The 17,927-nt window shown below is 39.3% G+C and overlaps 1 protein-coding gene across 1 annotated transcript in view; it reads left to right on the forward strand.

The window, feature by feature from the left end:
- CHN1 (chimerin 1) overlaps positions 1 to 17,305 on the forward strand; it is a 122,717-nt gene extending 105,412 nt beyond the window's left edge. The window contains exons 8-13 of the mRNA XM_087949690.1: positions 253 to 337; positions 8,715 to 8,888; positions 10,456 to 10,533; positions 11,937 to 12,074; positions 12,813 to 12,918; positions 16,423 to 17,305. Coding sequence (XP_087805816.1) covers positions 253 to 337; positions 8,715 to 8,888; positions 10,456 to 10,533; positions 11,937 to 12,074; positions 12,813 to 12,918; positions 16,423 to 16,594 — 753 coding nt within the window. The 3' untranslated portion in view covers positions 16,595 to 17,305. The remainder of the gene's footprint in view (positions 1 to 252; positions 338 to 8,714; positions 8,889 to 10,455; positions 10,534 to 11,936; positions 12,075 to 12,812; positions 12,919 to 16,422) is intronic.
- The last annotated feature ends 622 nt before the right edge of the window (positions 17,306 to 17,927 follow it).

The raw sequence follows: 17,927 nt of genomic DNA on the forward strand, positions 1-17,927 counted from the left end.
CGGCCAGATCATGATTATTGTTAACCTTGAACAGGATTATTCCAGTGTTCTTTTTGTTTTCTGCTGCAACATGTTAATCTGACTTGAATGTCAGAATGAATAAAGCAAGTTTAATTTGTTATTTTATTGCTATAGTTTAGAAAAGGAGAAGAAAGCTGGTGTGCTTTTGAAAAATATGCTTCTAAACTCTCTCTCTCTCCCCCCCTCTCTCTCTCTCTCCCTCTCTCATTGTTTTCTGCTTTTGTTTTTCAGGTTCATACCTTCAGAGGTCCACATTGGTGTGAATATTGTGCCAACTTCATGTGGGGCCTCATTGCTCAGGGAGTGAAATGTGCAGGTAACAATGAATCAGATTGGAGATGATGTTTTTTTCCATGTAGTAACCGAATTTGTTGCCTTAATCTTTAAATTTAATCTGAAGTGGCAGATACTAAAACTGGATTAAAAATCCTGAAATCTAGAGCTTTCGTGTGATAACGTGTGATTGTCAGTTGCTAAAATGCAGGAAAGAGAGTTGGAAGTGACAAAAGCTTCTGAAATTGCAAAAGCAAAATAAAGATATAAGATATGGCGTTGACAAATCAAGCCTATTTATCCTCATCATATTCCATGTGTGACAAACACATGTCTAGAACAGTGGCCTTTCTGGCACCAGGGACCAGTTTCATGGAAAACATTTTTTCCACAGACCGGGGGGGGGGGGAGGGTGTTCATGCGCAACCTAGATCCTTTGCATGCATAGTTGAAGCTTCACTTGCTCGCTTGCCACTTGCACAGACCAGTTCCTAACATACCACGGACAGGTACTGGCCCAGGGCCCAGGGGTTGGGACCTCTGGTCTAGAATAAGTATAGTTTTATGTGGGTGACCAAAACATTGAAAAGAGGTGCTTTGAAAGGAGAGACTTTAAAGACTGTTCCTGTTTATCTCTCCACATGTGTGCATGGAACAACAGCCCTTCTGTAGTTGCTCTATGTGTCTGTTTGCACAAGTAAAGGAAACTTGGGTGGAGGGGGAAGCAAATCTCATTCTGCAAAACTAAAGATCCTTCAATTGTCTCAATAATTAAGACGTTTCTTTTAACTTGGTATGTGGTATCATTTGCTTGCAGAAATTGTGTAGCACAGCCATTATTGTTGAAATGAATGTCTGTTCATTTTGTCCCTTTCAATATTTTTTGATTTCTTAAGCCAATGTAATTGGTGCATGAATAATGTGCAGTTTAGTATTTAATAGAGCATAATATATTAAAAAGAGATCCAGTTTGTTGTACTGTAGTGGCTAAGACATCAAGGCTGGAAACGGGGAGACTGTGAGTTCTAGGCCTGCCTTAAGCACAAAGTCAGCTGGATGACCTTGGGCCAGTTACTCTCCCTGTCTGTCCTAGGAAGGAAGGCCAGGGCGAATCACTTCTGAAAACTTGCCAAGAGAAAACAGCAGGATCTGTCCAGGCACTCGCCAGGAGTTAATGCTGACTTGAAGGGAGACACATCTACGCATAATATATCAAAAAGAACTAAAAACAGTTCTTCTGAAAGAGCATGGAACAATTGTTCTCCCTAACTATGATCTAACTGAAAAATAGGCAAGGAAAGTATGTATGCATGTGTGTGTGTGTGTGTGTATGTATGTATGTATGTATGTATGTATGTATGTATGTATGTGTGTGTGTGTGTATATATATATATATATATATATATATATATATATATATATATATATATATATATATATATATATATATATATATATATATATATATATATATGGCATTCAGCTTTGTTCGGAGTATTTTCCCACGTCATAGTAGTGGTGCTTTTAAAGTTGTAGCAACGTTTCAAGCCTGATGATGGCAGATGAGATTCTGCTGAAGCGTTGCTACAACTTTAAAAGCACCACTACTATGACGTGGAAATACCCGAACAAAGCTGAATGCCATACATGTAAGTACCATGAAAACTTAAGAGAATATATATATATATATATATATATATATATATATATATATATATATATATATATATGCATGTATTTATTATTATTAGTAGTAGTAGTAGTAGTAGTAGTAGTAGTAGTAGTAGTAGTGCTTGTTGCTTATCAATTTTGTTTTGCTGCAACTACTTTCCAGTTTCCCCATACATCTGTCATTGGGGAACTCATGTTAAATGAAACTCCAACTAAATCAGAGAAGCTAAGGTGAAACTGTGGGTTATGAGCAGAGGTGGGATTCATCCAGTTCACATCAGTTTGGGAGAACCGGTTGTTAACTTTCTGAGCAGTTTGGTGAACTGGTTGTCGGAAGAAATCATTAGGGAAGAGAACCGGTTGTCAAATTATTTGAATTCCACCACTGGTTATGAGGCTGGCTTGTTCATAGTAAACAAGCAGCTTTAAACCAATCAGATGTTGATCATTGGATATCAACTGTGATTGTGTCTAGAGTAAAATCAGGTTTGGATGCATCTCATTTTCTTTTCCTGAGACACAAGACAGGAAGAAAGGGCATCTGCAAGGCCAATGTTCACCATATTTGCCCATGTAACACTCCACCATAATTTAGCCCATTTAATTATTTCAGATAAATTAGTCTACTAGTCCCTTCAGCAAAAACATCTTGCTGTAGAAAGCAGTATATAAATGGAGTACTCTTGTCCTTTACATTTATCCCACTCACTCAAGTCCACTACGGTATTTTTAAGTTGTGAAAGGAAGAAATGCAGGTGTTGAAATCTCTTATGTCAAAGGGAAAATTAAAACATGTTGATCACTTTTAATTAAAATGGATGGAATGCACTTAACGTCCTTCTATTTAGCTGGCTTTTCTTATTTGAGCTTGTAGACCAGTGGTAATGATAAAAAGTACAAAAGAGAATAAAACCTCTAGAACAGTGATCCCCAACCTTTTTGGCCGCGACCCGGTACCAGCATCAGCTGGGCGCGCGACCCGTACCGGCATCAACTGGGTGCCGCCATCTTTTAAGCGAAAAAGTGCTTCCGGTGACCTCACGGAAGCACTTTTCGTCAAAAGATGGCATGCGCTTCGGTGAGCTTTTGGTAGAAATGGCTTTCTACCGGAAAAGCTCACGAGCGCTGAATCCGCCATCTTTTTGATGAAAAAGTGCTTTCGGTGAGCTTTCTACCCGGAAAAGCTCACGGAAGCACTTTTTACAAAAAGATGGCGGCGCCAACAACCAGCGCGGTAAGACTTGTTCCGCGGACGGTGCCGGTCCGCGGACCGGCGGTTGGGGACCCCTGCTCTAGAATAGGTTGGCAGATATTGGATGCAAAGTAAACTAAATATGTTTAGTTAGCCTAAAATTTCCCAGCCTTAGGAAGCATACAAAATAATAGATACTTGATACTTGAAAACTACGGTTTCTGCCTGAAACATAAACCTGCCCTGTTCATGATGCCTTAATGAGAAATTTTTAGTCAGATGCTGTTTTAAACCTGATAACTGTTTATTTGTGTCATTGGTGTGCCCTGCATCTCCTGTGCAGGAATAAAGTAAGGAGGACTGTTGGACTACAGAATAAAGCAGCAGAAAGCATTTACAAGGAGCGTACGTGGACAAGTGTAGGCTAGTAGATCTATCTAGTGGTTGAACCCAGTTTTACTTCTGCCCCAAAAGCTTATCTTGATTTATGTACGAGTCAGCCCAAAAGGTCAGAGGCAGCTGGAGGTGCATTTCACAACCACAGCCAAATGTGTGCAGTTAAACAGAGAGCAGTGAAAACGTTGCTTCAGCCATTCCCTCTGAGAAGCCATGCTAGAATGAGGTCGCCACCACTTTGTGAACCATGTTTGGAAGCCTGAAAAATGTGAAGCACAGTTCTCCCACGAACCAATCTAAGATTACAGAACTTCAAGGCTCCTTCTGATCCTTTCTAGTTTAGCCTGAATGTCCCATCTTAAAAAGAGACTGATGGTCTGTTTGCAAAACTATGGTGGCATAGAACTGAATATTAAGCACCAGCAACTATGTTTGTAACAGAGAGTAAGATAAAATCTGCATCATTTTCATCCAGCTGTTGGTGGTTCGAGAGGAGTATCTGAAGGACCACTTTCTTTGAGTTTAGAGCGCTGCATCTCTTAAGAAATAGTGGTGGGGGGGAGAGGAATTAATACAGGTAGCCCTCAAGTCGTGACCGTTCATCGGCTGTTCAAAATTACAACAGTACTGACCAAGGGGGACTTACGACCAGTCTGCAAAGTTGCAGCCAGTGCACATCCCTGCAATCACCTGATTGTGTTTTCCACTGTTCCCTGTCAGCTCCCCGCAAGCAGAGTCAATGGAAAAGTCAACAGGAAATTGGAAGTCACCCCTGCTGCCACTGCTTTTTTGCCCAGCCGTGCACCTGGCCATGCTAATGTAACACCTGCCTGTTTGTTGCAACTCCTATGGCACATCCATGCTCTGGAGTGCCTCGTCCCACATGGCACCACCCTGCTTTTCTGGGGCTCTGGCTTCTTCCCACTTAATGGCCAATGTGGTTCTGGAGCTACTAAAGCCACCAGGACTGTGGGATTGTTGTTGCTAAGCAATGCGGTCGTGTGATGTTGTGTTGCATGACCACATTGCTTAGTGACAGAAGTTCTAATCCCAACTGCTAGTTTCAAGGACTACTTGTAGGAAGATTTTCTCATAAGGTATAGGTAGATGTATAACACAAAAGGGCACTGGGCCTTTTTAAAAGTTTATTTATAGCTTGTATGATAGGTATCTTTTCTACAAAGCATAACCTACCATGGTAACTAGCTTGCAATTTCTCTCCATCACCGTATGTGGGTGGCTTGTCTCTTGCTTAGATATGGTTTATATAATGTCACACTTTCACGCTCTATGCATATAGCCACCTACTTTAAAATAATTCTTTAGGGGTAGAGTTTTCTAAAGCTTTGAGTGGGATGAAGAAAAATTGAAGTCCCGGATACATTTTGAGCAAAAGAGAGAATAAACTTTAGAACACTTTTTTTTCTTTTTAAAAATCGACTTCAACATTTTAGTGATTTGCTTTCGTGAGAAACAGCAAGTAGAAGAGAGACTGGAACAAAAACACCATACTTATGCTCAAAGTTGCAAGACCTCTGTCACACCTCTCTTCTAATGGAGCATACCAATGAGGCCACAGATTTTCTTTCAGTAATACCAACAGGCTAAGGAGAAGGAAGAAACTGATGGATATGAGCTATTTTGAAGTATGTGCTTGTCCCTCTACATCACAATCTTAAATTTTCCAGGGTTGGGCCAAGTACATTTAACTCTGCTAATTTTCATCTTATATCTGGGTTATAAGGTGCAGCATTTCATGGATTTCCACATTCTTATGTTTCCCTCCTCCAAAGCACCACATGCATCTCTAATCAGGAATATTTAAGAGGAGAGATTTGCAGCCATTTCCTGCCTTGGACTTGATTATCCAGATTGGGATAATGACTAAATGTAGGTAGGGATTCATACCCACTCTCATTCATGAGATTTGTTCAATGACTTGGGCAAATCACATTTTCTTTTTTTACAGGATAGTTGTGGCATCAAAACAGTGTCCTGGGTTCCTTGGAGAAAGGATTCAAATGGGATAAATGCCAGTATGGCTGCATTTAGGCTAACCTCTGGTGGATAGAGCAAGGAAACAGGATTGCCAGAACAGTTCATATACACAAAGAGCTAAAGAGTTAGAAGTCTATGAAAAAAAAAAGACAAAAACAACCCTCACTGAAAAGATAGATTCATAGACAGCCTTTGTAACTGATCTGGAAGGGAAGTTTAGCTAGATGAAAGTTTTACAGTCCAAGTAGTTTACTTTACCACTGAAAGGCACCAATGCTGTCCTTTCACTCAGGAGAGATGAATGCTACATTGAATAGGCATGAGATCCTTTTGGTGTCTCCGAGGTTGTAGGTCTGTTTCTAGGAGGAAACATCAAGATTGAGGTAACTGAGCATTTAAGACAAATTGTGAATATCTTCTACGAGCGAGCACTGTTCCTTGTTCACGGTATTCCAGTGTAGATTAAAATTGGCTACACCATGAAATCCATTCTTTTTTCACAGTTAGCTGAGTTAGTTATCTTCATTAAATAGCTCCATCAGAATAAGATATATATAGAGAGAGAGAGAGAGGTGGGGGGAGGAGAGAGAGAGAGAGAGAGGTGGGGAGGGACAGAGGGAAGAAAGAAATAGCAATAGCACTTAGACTTAATATACCACTTCACGGTGCTTTTACAGCCCTCTCTAAGCGGTTTACAGAATCAGCATATTGCCCCCCAACAATCTGGGTCCTCATTTTACCCACCTTGGAAGGATGGAAGGATGAGTCAACTCTGAGCCAGTCAGAATCAAACTGCCAAATTGCAGGCAGTCAGCACTCCTCCTTTCAGCCAGCCTATGAATCACATCCTTGTGATAAAGCTAGGGAGGCCCCAATTTATTTATTTCAAAGATTTATAGGTAGTGGTCAATTTACAACCATTCACCTAGTGACCAAAGTTACAACAGCACTGAAAAAAGTGACTTATGACCGTTTTTCACAGTTAGGACCATTGCAGCATCCCCCGTGATTCCGTGATCAAAGTCAGACATTTGGCAACTGGCTCATATTTATGACAGTTACAGGATCCTGCCAGGATCACTTTCTGTGACTTTCTGATAAGCAAAGTCAATGGAAAAGCTAGATTCGCTTTACAGCAGTGTTACTAACTTAACACCTGCAGTGATTCACTTACCAATTGTGGCAAGAAAGGTCATAAATTGGGGCAAAACTCACTTACCAACTTACTCTCACTTAGCAATGGACGTTTTGGGCTCAACTGTGTTGTAAGTCGAGGACAATCCATATATGGCCTCCCATCTTAAGCAACTCTGTTTAAAAAAGCTGTACTTTTACATTTGTACTTTTATAAAAATATAAACGCTGCACTTTTCAGAACAGACTGAATTGTTAGCCAGGCGGATTTCCTGAATTGCATTAATGATAGGCTGTTATTTCAAAATGAGAATGTAGAGCTTTCTTTTTAGAAATTCTTCTATAAGGCGCCAAACTTAACACTGGGGTCTGGTTGAAAATCTATGTTTTCAGTTATATCTACTGAAGAAACAAAATCTTGATTATTCTCATAGCATTTTTTTTTTTTTTTTGAATTGAGATAAGCTTGTGTAAAGAATAGCAAATACATCTTTTCCTGTATTCTGAGCAAGTAAATGTATTCCCAGATCCTAAATTGCCCTTGAATTCGCCCCGAATGCAGCATATCTGAAATGGCTTATTTCATACACTTAACCTCCAATCCAATTCTGATTTCACAGCAATCCTAAAACTATTAGAACTCTCTTGCTGTCTTTTTGAATAGCATTTAAGCTTTTTTTTCCCCCTCATTTATGTTAGTTCTTAAACCTGACACAGTACTTATTCTTCCCCAGTGTAACTTACAAATAGGATGGTTCTGTATTTAACACACACTGATATTTCTATAATGCGTACTTGGCAATTGTATATTTTCATGAATTATAAGCAGGTTGAAGGTGAGGGAATGATAAAAATCAAATCAGCAATAGATGGGAAAGTGACAGCTCTGCTTATTTGTACTCTCAGCAAATATTTGAAATAGATCCTCTTGGGGCAGCCTTAATACAGTGCTTATAGGTTTTGTGTTTGCTCATGCGTTCATAAAAGCACATTATTTCAGTTTCATTGGAAAATGTTGACGTCGATTTTTTCCCCCTGCTCCTAAATATAAAACCTTTTCTGTAGTGCTCTAGAAATGAAAGAGAAAGAGCAGCTCGTCTGAGAGGTTTTAGCTTAATGTATCTGAAAATCCACTTCGCATTTTTTTTTATGTTTTTGAAGCTTTTTGCCACCTAATAAAATTAAATATGGTCTAATCTCCTCTGCCTCGGTGGTCTGAGGAAACTACAAAACATTTGGGTAACCTGATAATGAGATAAAGAGGATTTCTGGTTTTAGAGGCTTTGAAGGAGAGCAGCAATGGATTCAGATGATTCCTTTTCATAATAGTGTTTCTGCTTTGATTCACATGCACGCACACACATACAGGGCGGTGGGGGGAGAGAAACAAAGGTTGGTGATAAAACATGCCCTTTGCATCAAGAAAGGACTAGAGGCCATTGGCAGAATCTCAAAGGAGTTCCAGTAGCAGGATTTGGAATGACCTGTCCTTGGGTTGGGCTTTCCAGAATCAGTATTGGGTGACTTCAACACAGGGTGCCCTTCCAAAACCCACTTACTCGTGCTTTATGGTAACTGTAGGTAAGGTCTGCTTAGAGCTAGAGGATGTTCAAGCAGCTCGCTGAGCATAGCTTCACATGTCTTTTGGATGTGTCCACAAAATTTATGATAGGTAGCTAGAAATGTAACCTATTTGTTCTGCTGCCAGGCTTTGAAAGCTTCAGAGCTAAAAAGGTGTATTTTGCCACTGGCAAAATCAGCCAGCTCTAGTGTTGAATGACCCGGTCCCCTAATTTAGTGCGGTAGAATTTAAGAAATTAAACCGACAGGTATCCCACACCTAGTTATCTGCAAAGACTGACATCGTGATTAAGTGAGAATGGATTCTGTGCTGTTCTGATTCACATCCTGCATAAATCCACACAACCGTAGCCGCAACTTTGGGAGTGTTGCGTAGTTTACAGGTATAGCTTTCATTGCGCTGAATCTCACGCTAACGTTTCTTTTTTGTCTTTTTCCCTTTCCTCAGATTGTGGCTTAAATGTTCATAAACAATGCTCCAAAATGGTCCCGAATGACTGCAAGCCGGACTTGAAGCATGTTAAGAAAGTGTACAGCTGTGATCTCACTACGCTGGTAAAAGTACACTTAACAAAGAGACCAATGGTTGTAGACATGTGCATTAGGGAAATTGAGTCGAGAGGTAAAGCATATTTAAGTGATTTGGTTGCCTTGCTAATCATCCTGTTAAATTGATCTCACGCAGTTGGAGGCTAGAACTAACTAGTTTTACCCAGGGTGTCCTAAAATTATCAGTGGCCTTGGAGAAAAACAAATCTAAATCCCATTCATTTAGAAAATAGTATTATATAGCAAATCTCTATATTACTGTCTTTTCTTTGATACTATAGCACCGAGATAGAAAAATATTGTTCCATTAGATTTGGATGATATTTATGCTACTGAGAACTAACATTCCTTTTTTGAAATCATTTTTGTGAGAAATACTGTATATTTCCTCCACCAAGTCTTTCTTCGCTATGCTTGTTCGTTACTTACATAACTTTAAATATATGTAAATCAGTATAAATATCCAATAGGAGAGGGGGGGTTTTCTGAGCAAATAGCTCAAAGTCAATATTCTCATTCATTTTGGGGTTTCCACAAATGGCTTGGTCAGTTTTTCTATACTCTTTCATAACATGTTCACCCATCTGTTCATATCACTTAACAGATTCCTCACCACCCTTTGGATTACATTCTATCAGAATATTATCTGGTTTTCCCAAATGTATTCCTGGTTCTTTCATTATCCCTGGAGCATAACATGCAACTCTCACCAGCTTGTGGATTCTTAATTTTATATCTATCTATCTATCTATCTATCTATCTATCTATCTATCTATCTATCTACATAAAAAACCCTCCCTTTTTATGATCATGTAATTCCAACCAACATCAAATAATATTTTTATATATTTTTAGTCCTTTTATTCATTATTAAACCTACAATTTCACTATGTCCCCCCCCCCCCCCCCCCGCCCCCCCCCCCGCCCCCCCCCCCCCCCCCCCCCCCCCCCCCCAAACAAAACGTGGGCCCGGGCCCCCCCCCCCGCGCCCCCCCCCCCGGGCCGGGCCCCCCCCCCCCCCCCCCCCCCCCCCCCCCCGCCCCCCCCCCCCCCCCCCCCCCCCCGCCCCCCCACACACAAAAAAAAAACAAAAAAAAACAAACAAAAAAAAAAAAAAAAAAAAGAAAAAAAATATGTATTTATCAGCTCTGTTTCACAAGCAGAGACAGCCTTCATCACATCCCTTCCTTTTCTCTTAGTTTCAAAGACACCCCAAGTATCTGCTGTGTTAGTTTCATTTCTTTTGTTAATTCATGCTTTTTTAACATTCCCTAAACAGTCACAATCTTTTATACATCATGCATGTCACCAGATGGGCCTGAACCCATCTTGGCTTCGATTGCACATAATTTCTTGGGTTTAATGTTTATTACTTTTTATCTGTACTTTGTGTAAAGCTGTTTACCTTAAAAGGGAAAAGCATGATGAGTATGTACGTATGCATGTATGGCATCTTTATTCCGGAAACATTATCATAAATATGTTTGCACAGAATAATTGAAAGCTGATTATAAAATTATGCTGAGTAAGAAAGTTGCAGCTTAAAAAAATGAGCTCTGTTTTATGTACTGTTAATCGAAAAGTACACGTCTATCAGAAAAAAATGATTGCTTAATCTAGCGATGACTTTAATTTAAAAGGACTCAATTCTGAAGGACTCTACCGAGTGTCAGGATTCAGCGACCTAATTGAAGATGTCAAAATGGCTTTTGATCGAGGTAGGTTCTTTACTCAGTGCTTACCATAATAATTACCTCTATCCTATTTGCTAGAATCCAATGAATGAATATTGCATGGCTAATAGGAAGTTGATTTGGTTCTCTGAAAGCACTTCTCTCAACAGTGCCAAATATGAAGCATTTTTTAACCTGCATAAGTTTGGAATGCTGTGGCATGATGTGGTGGATAGGTTAGATCGGTGGTACAGGGAAGAAATAATTAAAAACAAACTCGATATATTTGAACTGTTGGGCATGCTTTAAGTAGCTGCTTAGATCTCAGCCATTTCACAGCTCATTCTCCCCCCCCCCCTCCAAAAAAAGTATGGAGAATTAGATTTGAGTTCTAAGAGCAGAACGTTTTTAAAGCACATAGTTTGTGATGATGTAATACCACTACTACAACTTCCATGTTGGAAACCCCAAAATGCTTCCATGATGAAAGGGTTTGCTAGTGATCTCACCTTTCCTGAGGGACACTCAGTTGAGGGCTCCTTTCGTGTCCCCATAAGGTTACCACCAAAGTGGTACCCATTTATCTACTCACACCTGCTTTTGAGTTGCTGGGTCAGCAAGAGCTGGGGTGTGTGACGGGAGTTCACCCTGCCCCGCAGTGGCAGCCAGTTCTCAAACATGAGCCTTCCCAGCCCAGCCTTCTAACCTCTTGAGCCACCATGCTCTGATTACTTACAATCATCTGACTGACTGTAGCACTTATTTTTATGAATAATAATAGGAGGTGACTGTAATTAATAACTTTTTTTCATCTGTGCTAATTTGCTAATGAGGCTAAAATTTGGTTTCTATTCATTTTTAAACGTTGACGGTTGTCTTTGAATGTGATTTTGTGCAACATTTCCTAATCTGGCATTCTCAATGTATGTTCGACTATGCTTCTCACTATCTCTAATGGTTGGAGGTTATGGATACCATAGCCTCTCATTCTACCAATCTCATTGTAGGTATAACAAAACAAGAAGAAATTTATTGTTTCATGTCTGACTTTCTATGTCATGGCACTTTTTATTTAAATAATAATAATTGCATTTGAAACGCATAACACCGCCCAAATCTCATTGAAATCAGTTACAATGCTGTGAGAATAGAAATTAAAGTGGCCATTCGGTGGTCTGCAGCTGAATCACAGAGCCCAGCTGTTGTGACCACAAGCAATTTTCTCTATGTTATATTTTATTCTTTGCAGATAAGAATTCCACAGAATTCTTGAAAAGTGCTGCATATGGAACATATATTTTTCATTTCAAAATGCATTTTACCTTGTTTTCTGCTTTTGTATGTATAACAGTATGTGTATTGTCTTAAATATCATTGCAAATTACAATTCCATTCATTGATATTATGTACATTTTATATTTTGGGTCTCCCTCCCTCTTTATGTTCAGATGGGGAAAAAGCAGACATTTCCGTGAATATGTATGAAGATATCAACATTATCACTGGTGCACTTAAACTCTACTTCAGGGACTTGCCAATTCCATTAATCACATATGATGCCTACCCCAAATTCATAGAGTCTGCAAGTAAGCCTTAAATTGTATCCTTTCTCAAATGGGTACTTTTATTTGTCTAAATTGTTCACGTTATATTTGTTTGAAACAAGGGATATGTGTATATTGCAGAGCCAGTTTTTCTCATCTTTGAAGAGCTAGCCATATTGCAATTTTTGAAAGAAATCAGCATTTTTTTAGTAGTAGAAAAGATATTGTGAAATAGCAAGTTGGTTACCAGTGTACACAATATTAGACAATCGATTATCAGAGATTTTGTGGCAGCATTCCTGAAGACAGTGTGTTCAATTTATGAAGAACAGCTAATCCTCCTGTCATTGGTTCTGCAGTTCATAGTTATAGGCTTGTAGCTTTGGTATTTTTAATATCTAGGCCAGCCATTCAGATTTAGTAAGCAACAGGATTAAACAAGGTTGCTCACGTATGTCAGCTTATTTAGGTAAATAATACCTCTAAAATACCAGAATGTTTTCAGATTGAGCATTTTCCTAGGCATGGGCATGTATGAGTTATTACTAGCTTTGAATGGAGGCCAACCAGATGCTCCTAACAGACCTCTCAAGCCATCAAGACAGCCACCTTTTTTTGATGTTGAATATGAAGCTTTCTACTTTTTCTTTCCTTGCATGTAATTCATTCAGATAATATTGAGAATGTGATATATCAGGAAACATGGGTCTTGGAAGAGGCTCCTCTAACTTTATTTTGTGCATCTTTTGGCTTAAAGTTTATCAGATGTTTCAATTTCAGAAACCACAGATCCTGATGAACAGCTGGAAATACTTCATGAAGCACTGAAGCTACTGCCGCCTGCGCACTGCGAAACATTACGCTATCTTATGGCTCATTTAAAGAGGTATTAAGTGAAAGGATCTGTCCTCAATTCAAGCCCACCAACCAATTGTTCCAGGTTCTTATGCTAACTGCTTCCATTTTTAAATCCTACATATACGATCTCTTGCTGATAACCTCTAGCTAAGTCAGAATAGGCGTAATGCAACCATCCTAGGTTTTCTTGATCTATCAGCAACCCTAGATGCCATTAATCCTAGTATCCTTCAAGGACATGTCCAACACAACTCCTGGTTTTCAGAGTGCCTGAAATGCTGATGCTCTCACTTCTCCTATCTACATATTGATAAAACTGTTGGGCAAAGACACCTATTGACTATCAGAGCACCCATGATGCTCAGCTGTATATTTTGGCCTCTAGTTGACCAAGTCTTGCTATTGAAGTCACATTCCAGTTCCTGGAGCCTCTTCAGGGATGGATTTGATGAGGAAGAATAGACTCAAAATCAAACCTGATAAGACCAAATAACTGGATATTTAGCTCTCAGTTCAGGTGGGATTGCACTCAATGGGATTGCACTCCTCCATTCAATGTTGTGTGCAACTTAGGGGCGTTCCTAGACTCATAGCTTGTGCTTGACAAGCATGTAGCAGCCTCACCAGGAAGGTCTCCACACAAATTCATCCAGTGTGCCAATTATTGCCCTTTCTGATCCAGACTCCCTTCGTATAGTATAGTTACTCACGGCTTGGTCACTTAGTGTGGTTAATTGCAACATGGTCTTCATGAAACTGTACTAGGAGATTAAAATTCATTCATATTATCACATATCAGTGGGGAACAAATGGGGGAGTGATTGCAGACTCCACCTCCCCCCCCCCCATCCACCCATCTATCTGTTTTGTTATCATATTGATGTATACATTTGTCATTGTTTATTTTATTGTTCAATTATTCTACTTCTGTTTGCACTTCTTTAGTTTTCTTGTTTACTATTGTAGGCCACCTAGAGTAGCCCCACTGCGAGATAGGCATCAAATAAATTCAAGAAATAAATAAATATTACCAGATTAATGCCTTCTGGTGGTACATGCAGCATCCAGCATCTCCAATAATCCACCTAGCTTGTTTCATAGAATAATCTGTCTCTGTATTTGCATTTTTTTCTGTCTGATCTTACTTCACCATCTCTATCTGCTTTATTCTTAAGCTGGTGTATTGGCTGCATTTTCTAAACATGGAACCTCCACTTCATTGTTGGGAGTAATCTTATTTTGGGTGTTCCTTATTGTAATTATTTAATTGGAGGTATCTGAATTTGCAGTTGGAGGGACAGAATCCTGCTACTGTTCTGACTCCGTCCCTTTAAAATACCAGCTTGAAAAGTCAGTTCAGGGCAGAGTTGTCTAACTTCAGAATTCTTTGTTCCCAAACTTGCAGCTCCTGTCTGTCATTATAAGTGTCTGGCATGATTTAATTCCACATTAAACAGAGCCTCTGGGATGGTGTTTTTTTTAATGTTTTCTTTATAATTCATGAACTTTCCAATAATGGAAATTTAGTTATTTAATGACTAAATCCTTAATGGCATTTCTCTTGTGTTGTAAATCAGTAATATGCGTTAGAGCTTTTGTTTAGTCTGCTCAAAAACTAATTTACAAACGTGAGGGTTTTTTTCTGAAATAGGCAATTAGCCACCATAAAGCAAATCATGGCCTCTCAAGACAGCAGTTTGTATGTATGTTATGCCATTAAAACAGAAACAGGGAGGGGGCAGCTTTTTTGTACTGTACCCATTAACTAGATGCAGAAGGTGTGGGATCTGTGGAGGTCCGTCTTTCTTTAGTGGCTTTGGAAGTGGTTGGATTACATTTTACTGCTTTATGTCATGAGTGTAGAAGAGGTAAGGGTAACCTTTTATAACGGCACATGGTCTTACTCACTTCTAGACTTTTATCCTTCCTCTATGGAATTCATAATGGCACAAGAGTCTCAAAATAGCTTTTACTTGTTTGTATGTTGACTTTCCGAACATAAATCTTTTCAAACTTGTTTACAAGTAACATCCAAATACGTGTTTTAAAGCACAGTAAACCAAACAATACCATTCCATAAAGAATCATCAAGATCCTTTCCAAAGTGTAGCGGGAAAGTAGGTGACTCAGTGGAGGGAAGAATTCTCCAAGCAGAACCAGAGCAAAAGTTGGGGGTTTCTTTCCTTGACCCCCTCCCTCTTCTCCCTGCCTCGTTCATAGCTTTAAAGAGTCTAGCTGACCATATAGAAAATGGGGTGTCTGTCTAGTCCCCGCTGTGGTATCGGGGTGCAATGGACTGACCATTGCCACCTTTGTTGATCAAGCTCTCAGCCAAATTTTATTCTGTAAAATGCTTTTAATTTTCATGAAAAGGAAGCTACCATGATGCAAAACATAGCACCAGTCATAAGAATAAAATATTTCTGGTAATACCTTGGATATTAGACCCCAAAACATTGTTAGGAACTAAAATAGTGAGTGCTGAAGCCCAGTAATTTGTTTTGCTGCTGGTATACGGGTACAACACATCTAACATTTTGCGAGAATGTCTGCACCATGGTATAACCAGCATCAAAAAGTGAAAGAACCTTGTACAAGATGGATGGATTAGATAAATAAAGGTGAAGTAATGTTGGATAAAAGACCACCTAGCTCAGTCTCTTCTTTCTGCCAAAGAACAATAGCAATTTTCTGCCATTTTTACCAACATCTGATCTTCAGAGTTACTTTGCTTCCAATCACAGATAATGTTAGCATTGCAAGTACACTAAAAGCCCCACCTGGCACAAATTGGCCCAATCCATGATACCAGTAGATGCGTGAAATATTTCCTTGTATCATGAAATGTCTCATTGTTCATCTTTCTTCAATGATCCTGAATTCTAATATTATTATATGAGACAAGGAGGAAAGATCTCCTCGATTAAGACATTCAGTTTGATTTAAGGGACATTTATTAATACAAGAAGGAGTTGCCAAATATAAATTCAACAAACAAACAAATAAATAAATAATGTATTTATGTATGAATGAATAAATAAATAAATAAATAAATAAATAAATACCTATTCCTGTTAACTACAAATAATGGGCAGCTGAAGAAATGTCTTGCTATGTTGGCAGTTGTCTATGATGTGCAAGGAATCAAACATTATCAAGATTAAGATAGGTTTTGTGTGTGTGTGTGAAAGGGAGAGGGAGAGGGAGGGATGGAGGGAGAATGAATCACCCTCCAGTATCTTATTCATAAGACATCTAATATTTTATTTTGTTGTTCTTCCCTTCAATTTGCCTTATTGTTTTCGCCTTATCCATAATTCTTTTTTCAGCCTTATTGGAGCATTTCCATAACTGTTCACTAGGGAACACTGTGAATTCTAATTTTGCACAAAGATTGTGGTTATGACCGTCCAAGCTATCTTTAATTTGTACTTCACGTGACCCTTTTCATTTCTGGGTCGACGAGATCACGATTGCAGCTCGTTCAAGCTTTTGCTCGCTCGCATTTTAATCACATTCTGTCTTATTCCAGGGTAACTCTCCATGAAAAAAAGAACCTCATGAATGCAGAAAACCTTGGCATTGTTTTCGGACCAACCCTGATGCGAGCGCCCGGGCTGGATGCAATGGCTGCCCTGAATGATATTCGTTATCAGAGACTGGTGGTGGAGATGCTTATAAAAAATGAAGATATTTTATTTTGAACTTGGAGTACGTGTGCAAGTGTTTCTTAGCGGATGGTGAGAAAAATCAGAGGACTGTGAATAATTGAGCCAGCTCCTGCGGCTGAATTTTTATTGTGAGGTTGTGCTGTGTGAAAGGTGTTTCTTATGTTGCTTTTGCCCATACAGAAAATATTGGGGAGAGGTGATCATATGCTCTGCTTCCCAGGATTTATCGCTGTGTGGGCTGTTTCATCCTAGTCCAGAATTTCTGTTAACCTGGTCTGCTCCTTGCTCACCTCTTTTGTGAGGCTTCTCCTACAAAGGGTAGAAGGAGAAGGAGTCAGCATCTGAATTCTGAAATAGTTTGTGACTGTGATTTAGCATGTTTCTCAGTGTCAATCTGTGGTGGTTTCCTGCTCTGTTTTGTAAATGGTCTTTCAGAGGGGGAGGGGGGAACAAACTCCAGAGAACCAGAACCTCTAAGTGTTTATTGACATCTCCTGTCATTCTTTTCCTACTTGAAGGATAACTTTTGTTGGATTTCATCACATTTATTTAACTGCCAGAAATGCATTTTCATGTATTAGAAACATACTCCGATTGCCATTTTAAGTAAAGCCTTTTAGTGTATTTCCAGCTAGAGATGGCAACAACTGAATGAATGAAAATGGCTTTGTGGTTTTCAGTTGTCTTTTTGTACTTCTGCTGGGCATGCATATTAATTTATTAAAGTTTTGCTTTAGAACCTTACCAAGCTTTATTTATTTATTAGGTTTTTATCCCACCTTTTTTTAAATATATAAATAAGTCATAACAGTAAACATACATAATGCTCCTCCATCCTCTTGTTTTCCCCACAGCAACAACACTGAGGATTAGGGTCTCCACATTTTTGGCTAATTTTCCAGCAGTGCCAAATCATTTTCTATGTTATGAAAACCCCCTGGTACATCAAATCTATTACACACTTTTGTGTCATCAGAAAAAAGACAAACCTTGTCTAGCAATCCTTCTGTTGTCCCAAAAGTGCTATTTCAGGAAGAACCTGGACTCCAGTTGCATCCTGAAAATGCACCTTTGGGACAGTCGTGACCTGGATGACTGAGAATCTCTATAGATAATCCTTCTGTTGTATCCATGAACCGTGGTGGTGCAGTGGTTAGAATTCAGCATTGCAGGCTATTTCTGCTGACTGCCAGCAATTCGATCCTCACAGGCTCAAGATTGACTCAGCCTTCCATCCATCCGAGGTGGGTAAAATGACCCAGATTGTTGGGGGCAATATGCTGACTCTGTAAACCTCTTCAGAGACGGCTGTAAAAGCACCGGGAAGTGATGTATAAGTCTAAGTGGTATATCAGTTAACAAATAC

This window comes from Notechis scutatus, chromosome 1, assembly GCF_049901735.1.
Source record: "Notechis scutatus isolate UNSWTSFEM ecotype Mainland chromosome 1, rNotScu1.2, whole genome shotgun sequence".
Lineage (NCBI taxonomy): Eukaryota > Metazoa > Chordata > Lepidosauria > Squamata > Elapidae > Notechis > Notechis scutatus.